The 8,992-nt window shown below is 40.1% G+C and overlaps 1 protein-coding gene across 2 annotated transcripts in view; it reads left to right on the forward strand.

Annotated features, from left to right (window-relative positions):
- Positions 1-8,191, forward strand: part of FIG4 (FIG4 phosphoinositide 5-phosphatase) — a 534,658-nt gene extending 526,467 nt beyond the window's left edge. For both annotated transcript variants that reach the window (XM_040428862.1, XM_040428863.1), the window contains exon 24: positions 7,936-8,191. In XM_040428862.1, the coding sequence (XP_040284796.1) occupies positions 7,936-8,113 (178 nt within the window). In that variant the 3' untranslated portion in view covers positions 8,114-8,191. The remainder of the gene's footprint in view (positions 1-7,935) is intronic.
- The last annotated feature ends 801 nt before the right edge of the window (positions 8,192-8,992 follow it).

Raw genomic sequence — 8,992 nt, forward strand, 5'->3', positions numbered from 1 at the left:
ACACAGATGCCTTCAGCTGCCAAGCACACATGCAACAGGTCACCCAGAATAGAAAACCTCTATAGTATAATATAGTAAAACTATAGCCTTTTATTATGAGTTTAAGTAAAGAGAGAAAAAAAAATCTAGAAATCTCTCCTGGGATTTGAACCTGGGACATCTGTATGCAAGGCTGAACAATTACCTCTAGGCTACAGCCTTATCACATTGAGAAGAGTGGTTTTCTATACTTAGAAAGCCAATAGATATTACTGGTGTCATATATTGTGCCTGGTAATAAACCAGCATAAGCATAGAAAAACTATATTCACAAGATAGTAAAGCTGTAGTAAGTAGTGTATATGGTATGTACATGCTAGGACACAGCTCTGCCCTAAGCATGTCTAGTCCTGTCAATCAAGGGGAGGGGGATTGTGCAGAGCTCCAAGGATTCAGCTCCGGCCCCTGTTGCTCCAACTTGCTTATTTGCATATGAATACAATTTTGGATATCTCTGCTTCTGTTTAACATACAGACAAAAGAAAAGTAAAGTTCATATGGATGCTCGTTAGCAATCATCTTGCAGTGTAATGCTGCGGAGGAGATTGCTGCATGTAATAGCAGCGGTCTCCTCTACTAGCAAGCAGGCAATTGCTGGGATGGAATGCTTCCCTCCCGACAACCGTCTGCCTGATCGGGGTGGAATATGTTGTTTGTATAACATACTGCACGGTGAAGAAACAAAACAATAGGTTCTCTACAATGCTTTCAGGTTTGTTCCAGCCATTCAAAACCAGGACTAAATAGTTTCCATTGGAGACAGCATATTATAGACAGCACGATCTGGCGCCGGCAAATCCTGATCTTTCGGGCAATCGGTGGCAGTATTACACTGCAAGATGACCGATAACGAGCGTTCATCTGGCAGATTTTCTGCCCATGCAATACACCCTTAACAAATACATGTACATCGTTTCAGAGAAAAGAAAATCTGTAGAAACCTGATTCTGATATACCGTTTCATACCTGGCCAAGAGTAGTGCTTTAAATTAAGGTTTTTGCTTGTTGACTTTAAAGGGGTTTTCAAGGCTGCTGACATCTGACGTTGATGAATTATCAGTGGGGGTACCCCGTATCCCTAGCAATTAGTATTGCCATGCAGCCTCCAGCTCCAGAACTAGCACTTTGAATGAAACCGGAAGCACAGCTCCATTCAAAATGTAGTAGTGGCCGTGCAAGTCCAACATTGTCACCACACTTTGAATGGAGCTGTGCTTTCTGCTCCATTCAAAGTGCTAGTTTCAACATGAAAGACTGCAGGGAACAATAATACTTTAGGTTCTACTGTGTGCTTGGGAAATGAAACATGGGAATTAAGGAAGAATAAGATTTATTTATCTGCAGTAAGTTTCTGTTTACCAGGGCCGATAGGGTCCCCCATATTGTCAGGGTTAGTTCAGACTAAGAATAAATGGCTAGAAAAAGAGCATTGTAGGGGAGAGGGGCCATTGCTTTGAAGTGCTAAATGGTTAGAAAAAGAGCATTGTAGGGGAGAGGGGCCATTGCTTTTAAGTGCTATGTTGGATTTTGAAAGGGTCAGAGTGCAAACCATTTACTTTAAAGGGGTATTCCAGTTTTATTAAGTTATCCCTTAGGATGGGAATAAATATTAGATTGGTGCGGGTCCCAGTGGTAGGATCACAAGAACAGGGGTCCCATAACCCCTCAGGCCCCCTGAAATTAAAGGGATTCTCTGGGAATTAAGAAAATGAAAATACTAAAATTTTAGTTTATTATAAATATATTCCCAAATACCTTTCATTAGTTATAATCGCTTGTTTTGTCTGGGGGGGGGCATTCATTAGGAGAATAAAATGTCCGTCGTCCTATAAGTACACACAAAACCTGTCCTAATCACACAGAAGGACAAGTTACTTCACAACACTGAGCTGAAGAGTTGCCTCATCCTCCTCTCTGCTCTGCTTGTCAGGGAATATGGTCCTGAATGCAGTTTAATATGATCCTTATCTGAACCTTTGTAGGAATAGAGTCCATGAGGAGACTTGAAGTACAGAGAGGATGGACAGACTGTGGTAATGGAGACTGCATACAAGTGCTGCTGCCCTTTACCCAAACCCTCCGCTCTGTACTTCATGTCTCCTCATGACCTCCATTCCCACAGAGATTCAGCTGAAGATCATATTAAACTGTATTCAGGACCATAAACCCTGACAATCAGAGCAAAGAGGAGCATGAGGCAGTTCTTTATCTCAGTGTTGTGAAGTAACTTGTCCTCCTGTGTGATTAGGACAGGTTTTGTGAGTACTAATAGGACGGCGGCCATTTTAATTACTCTAATGATTGCTCTACAGACAAAACGAGTCATTATAAATAATGAAAGACATTTTGGAATATATTTATAATAAAGTAATGTTTAAGTATTTTCATTTTCTTCATTCCCGGAGAACCCCTTTAATAAAGCGGCTGGTCGGGCATGTGTGTGGCCACTCCGTTCATTTCAGAATGGGTGCAGGGGGTACGGGACCCTCGTTTATCTGATTGGTAGGACTCCCAGTGGTAGGACCTCCAGTGATCTAATAGTTATCCCGTATCCTGTGGATAGGGGTTACTTAATGTAACCAGGATACTCCTTTAACTACTGCAGTGTGGTCAGAGTAAGGGGACAGGATTTACAAGAACATGGAGTATCGGCTCAATATGAGTTAGAGATTGAACAATGATTTCCCAGTCCAACCTAACAAATGCAAATGGATTGTGTATGCATGTAAAATGTAGCATGTTATCCTCTCATCTTTTGGGAGGAAGGCTGCCTAGTCTGGATTTATGATACTCTGTAGGTGCTTGTGAGATTGGACACTAAGTTGCTGTCAAAAAGCTTTACTTCTAGATTCAGCAAGGAGGTGAGGCAGAGACTGACACATTAGGTTGCCCCCTCATTGGCGGTTACTGTAGTATGGGTACCTCTGGGTGTGTTGTAGTGTTTTAAAGGGAGTCTCTCACCAGGAAATTCTATGTTAAACCACACACAATGACTTGTAGGGCTAGTTTAGCTGAACGTAATGGTAACTTTCACCTAGCAAGCAAGCCATTGCTTATATCAGGATTAAGTTGATCCTGAGCCACTGTGTGCACCCTTGTACACCTTTTGCTTCCTTTACCAATCCTGCCGTCTTCTTCTTGATTGACAGGGCCAGGATCCTGCATAGTCGTCTCACCTGGCGCTGTCAATCCAGAAGGAAAGGGAGAGGAAGGAGGAGGAGCAAGGGCGCACTGAGTGCCCAAGCCCCCCTTATTGCACTCAACTGTTTATTTGCATATGGATTATTCCCCATCCACACAACCCTTTGTTCAATCCGCATCCGATATGCATTTTGTGCAGATCATACGCGTAACGATTCATTTCAGTGGGTCCACAAGAAATGCGCACAGTACACAGCGTGTCTGTTCTGTAGCCATCTAAAAAAGATAGAACATGTCCTATTCTTGTCCATTGTTTGGACAAGGATAGGCATTGTTACAATCGATCCGCAAAAAACACCAATGCAACACGGAAGTCAAAAGGATGTCATCTGTATTGTTTGTGGATCCCTGTTTTACGGATCGCAAAAATACATATGGTCGTGTGAATGCGACGATTTCATGCTGTTGCTAATGTCAAAGATGTTGCTAGAGAAGAAATAACTTGTTCTGGTAGAGAAGAGGATAGTACCATACAGTGGAGGATCATTGAGTGCCAGAGTGGTCAATATTTTACAGTGTGGCATAGAAAGGTCATAATGTATTGGCAGTGTCTTTGTGAAGGTCTCATAGATTGCTCAATTAATTTTACATTGACATACATGCAAGCGGGTAAGCCTGAAGGGCACATTCTTAGAAAGTGCCTCAGCATCTGGTGAGAGTACAGTAGCTTAAATGGGTGGTGCTAAGTTAGGTGGGGATAAGTATCTGGTGAGGGCCTGACCGCTGGGATAGCAGAAGTCCCATAGAAAATGAATGTAATGGCAGCAAGCATGCACAACCTGCTGCTCCATTCATACTCCGACATGGGATCCTTGTTTTTGTGTTCAGTGGTGTTCCTGGCAGTCACCATTTAGATACTTATCCCCTATCCTGTAGATAGTCCGGTAGAATTTAGGCCTAAATAACATTTATAAATACCTTTTAGGAGTTGTGGTGCATATCACTTTCTGCTTGGGTCACACTTTTACTTGCCAATATCGACTTTTATGCAATATTTATGAAAAATTTAAATTTTACGCAAAATTGCATAAATGTGTCTGTGTGTGTATGTGCTGAAAGGAATTTTGACAACATATGTATCTCCTTTTAGAAAATGCACTCCTCAACATTGAAATTGCAATACCAAAAAGAACAAGCTGTAATGTTACGCAAATTGAGCAAGTAGCAGGTGTCGCTAAAATCTGCAGATTATTACATTTTAAAGCACCTAGCTCCAATCTGTGGCATGTGGGAGGGGCGTACAATCCAGATTGAGACCAAATTTTTTTAGCCACATGAAACATCACAAACTGAGAGGGACAGAATCCTTGAACTAGAGACCTTGGTTTATCACTTTGGCATGTCTCTACATGCCTAGGCCAAGATGTCAGCACTGTTCAATGTTGCATGTCCCAGTGGTTGGGAGAAGGACAACTAACTGGAATGACAGCAAGAGGTGCACATGGACAGATCTGATTAGAAAAAATGGCACATAGTGATCTATTCTGTATTGCAAGTGAAATTGGACGTCACATAACATGCCTTGGGAGGTAAATAGTGTCTTGATCATTTCTGTGCCCAAGTCCATGTAGCGTTGCAGAACATTCCTCAGGCAACTATTAATAACCTCACTGATAGCATGCCAAGGCGTGTAAGTGTGTGTATTTCTAAGATTGACGCTTATATGCAATGCTGAATAAGTTGAGATGTTTTGAATATTTAGTTTCCATACTTTTATGCCTTGCATATCATAATTATGTCTATAGATCTTGTGATTTCTATAATTCAACAACTTTTCCTTCTTAGTGTGGCAGTTTCAGTATTAAGGAGTGTGTATGGGTATGGGGGGTTGGTGTGATTTTTTTTTTTAATTTTGTAAATTAGGTTTTATTTGTACATGAGAAAATTGTTCTGGCTACCAGAGGTGCAAAGTGTCCAAACTCCCCTCGCAGCAAAAGGCTTAAACTTTAGTTTATTTCTGTATATCTGGTTCAACATGCATATAAAAATCAGGACATAACAAGGTCATATTTCCTTTGTGACAGGCAAAGTTTGAACAGAATTATGTAATTTCGTTTTCACCAATGTATGAAATTATACTTTTAGCCACTTAGCTCTGTTATTAGGCTACCTGATATTACTGCTAAAGAACAGCTTCCTGCCATTACAACAGAAATTACGTTTTAGAAATAGCGAGGCCATTAATACGAAATATGAATATTAAAGACTGTTTCATTATCTTGAGGCAAATAGACTTGGGCTGTGATGTCAAAGTTGTGCATGAGTTGGGGTGGTGATTAGATATTTGGGTTGGTATCTTTCAGAAAAGCCAACCTATATAATATTCAGATATTGATAATATGCTAAAGTATGCTGAAATACAGGGAAGTTCATTATATATATATATATATATATTTATATATAATGACGAAAAACGGACAGCACTCCAGGTAAAAGAGTAGTGGTGTTTAATCACCCATGTGGATGGCAACGTTTCAAGAGCTTGAAAAAGGCTCTTGTTTGAGCTGAAACGTTGCCATCCACATGGGTGATTAAACACCACTACTCTTTTACCTGGAGTGCTGTCCTTTTTTCGTCATTGTTCATCTGGGGTAAGCAGCTACATCCCTGGACTTAGCACCCATATTGTTTGTTTCCAGTGCCGCCATTATTTCCTTTTGATATATTTATATATATATATATATATATATATATATATATAAATAAAATCTTTGTGTGTATACGTGTATGCATATAGAATTTTATGTACATATCTACACACACATGTATATATAGGAGGTCATTTATTAATCTGAAATACACCTAAACTAGGCGTATTTCAGGCGCAGATTATGCCGCAACGGTTAGTTGCAACGCAATCTGCGACTTTTCCCCGCACACACCAGGTCTAAAATTGTGGACGTGGTGGGGAAGTGGACAGGCCGGCAGGCCCATCTAATTGACCATTTTCTATGCAAAAGGTCTAAATGTAAGACAGCAAGGAATCTGTCTTACATTTAGAACTGGCGGAGGATCTGCCGAAGTAATGGAGAGGCCGGCGCCTCTTCATAACTCAGGCGGATCCACCACCAGCTTACGACTTTATTAAGACCGGCGTCTAAAACGCCGGTCTTAATAAATGTGCTCTATAGATTATAGTTTTTGGTTGCAGATTTGAATAATTCATCATCTGTAGTGAGTTTGGTTTTATTTAAGTTCCTTTATTTAAAATTATATTAATTAAGTTGTAAAATGATATTTGTACTTGCACATAAATCCGCACTACTTATCGCTGTTTTAGTGCAGTTTTCTGTGCAGATTTTCTGTTTATGTATATAATCCCCATAAAAGTTTTTAGGTAAAACCACTCTACAAAAGATGTGGAATTGCACAAACAATTGACCTTTAAAATCTTCACAGCAGGTCAGTTTCCACAACTAGGGAAAAAAGCAAAGTGTAAATGAGATTTGTAAAATCTCATTCACTTTGCTGGCACTGTATTACGCTGCGTTTTTTCTTGCATGAAATATGCAGAGAAAAAACATGCATAATCTGCATCATGTGCAGGCACCCAATATTTTATCCTTTTAAAGGAGTTGTCTGCCTGATAGGTCATTTAAATACAGTGGAGAGAGGTACCCCCCACCCAGACGCCCTTGCCTTTATTAGTCAGAGCTGCTGCAGAGACTATCCCCTGCTCTGGAATGCTATGCTTTGATTGGTTGTACATTACATGAACAGCCCTTTGAGCTCAAAAATGAATTTCTCCTGCAGAGGCAAAAAGATGTAATTACTGTACCTGGGGATCTGTAGCACCAGAAAAGCTTTTCCACACATATGCCCCTTAAACAGAACATATGGTGTGGAGTACCTCTACAATCTTTATCAAAAATTCTCCCTCACTGTATGCTTGGAGTGCAGCGTACGCAGTCTGTTGTAGAAGGAACTGGCATATTTTTGATCTTCGGAATAAACCCCTCTTGCTCTCGTTTGATAGCCTGATTGATGTCTCAGAAGGCGCATGTGCATTGCACAGATGGAGCCAAGGCCGGTACACCTCACTGTATTATAAATATTAGGTGTGTTCCATGGCTTAAAATACATTTCAGAAAAAATGTATGTGATCCTCGGATTTTGGCTCAGATTGTATTTTGTCATGCCACATATCTAACCATGGACCACTCAGTGGAGTTAATCGGTGCTGCATGGCTACACTTTCTGTACGGATGTCATGCAGGTTCCATGTCCCTGCTTGACTCTGATTTCAAAACTGTGCAGAAAACAATCTGTGCCTGTATGAACGGCAACACAGATTCCAGTTATAAACAGCAGGGTGCATATTTGCTATGTTTTTTTTTTCTTTTTTTGTCACAGAAAATGACAAAATCCGTGTGCACTTTAAGTCATGTGAACATGCTCTTAGTGGAGTGGGGATAGAGGGAAGCTGGATAGCAAGCAATCAGATGGCTAATTGGATTGATGGATGGGTTTGCTAGTAACCAGCATTCTATAGCTTGCTATGTAGTATACAGTATATACATGTCAGCTGTAGAAGACATTACCTTTTATATTCACTCCTACAAATGCACAGCTATCATGTATTTCATTATACATCTATAATACAGACATGGCTCTCCTGCTCTGTAGCATGTACAGTAATAGTTGATTATTACAGTGACCAATCTTATTTTCTGTATCCTGTGTTTTTTGCTACAGGAACTGCATCTCTTCATTCTCCCAGGATAACATATATGAAGTGACACCACCCAGAGTCGACAGGAAGTCGTTGGATATATTTCATGCTCATATCCAAGCAGGCAGAGGTGTCATGCAGCCTTTGGAGAAAGATGACATGTTCACATACAGAGAATATATAAGGAATCGCTATATGTAAATATGTCTTAACTGGCATGTCTCATCAACAGAAGAGGTTTCTTATTTCTGAAATAAATGCGTATTCTCATGAACATAAAGATGCTGAAGTTGTCTGCTTTGTCTTTTGTCTGTGTGTAATTATACAGTACTTGCATAGTGATAACATCAACTTGGCTGCTTGGCTCATATTTAGGGTAGTGCATGATTTTTGGCTTTCTACAAAATTCTGGCCCAGTACATTTTTTTTCACACGTAATTTATGCCGGATGTCATACATAACTCTATAAAGAAACTTGAAAAAGTCTACCTCTGATGTTAAAAAACTATTAGGCCTGCATTGTCAGTATTTGTAAGCCAAAACCAATAGTGGAGTTTGCAGAAAAAAAAGGTATAATGGGAAGATTTCTACCTATTCTATGTTTTGGACACACTCATGGTTTGAGAAACACTGATGAAAAATACTGACCGTGTGAAAGTGGCCTTAGCTTGATTAAGGGTGGGTACTATCTCTCTTTCCGGAGAGCGCATTAATTGGCATGAGGAGACTTATAGGCCATACATGATCCTCTGGAATTCTGGGAAAAGGGGGATGTAAATGAGCTCTTAGCAAGCTCTGCCTCTAGGGCCTATTTAAAGGGTCGAACATTGATTTAAAGGATAGCTGCCTTATATCTGGTGGCTTTAGAGGCAGAGTTGTTAAGAGCTCATTTGCATCTCTTTCTTCTTAGCTTGATTAGGCATTAACCACAAATGGACAACACCAACAGGAAGAAAATGACCGGTACGTCACAGATTCTATAATCTCATTTTACTATTGCCTAATGGTAGTTAGGGCATAGAACATATTGTTAAAATGCAAATTTTATTTCAGGACACGGAGGCTCATATTGCTTAACTC

This window comes from Bufo bufo, chromosome 4, assembly GCF_905171765.1.
Source record: "Bufo bufo chromosome 4, aBufBuf1.1, whole genome shotgun sequence".
NCBI classification, from domain to species: Eukaryota; Metazoa; Chordata; class Amphibia; order Anura; family Bufonidae; genus Bufo; species Bufo bufo.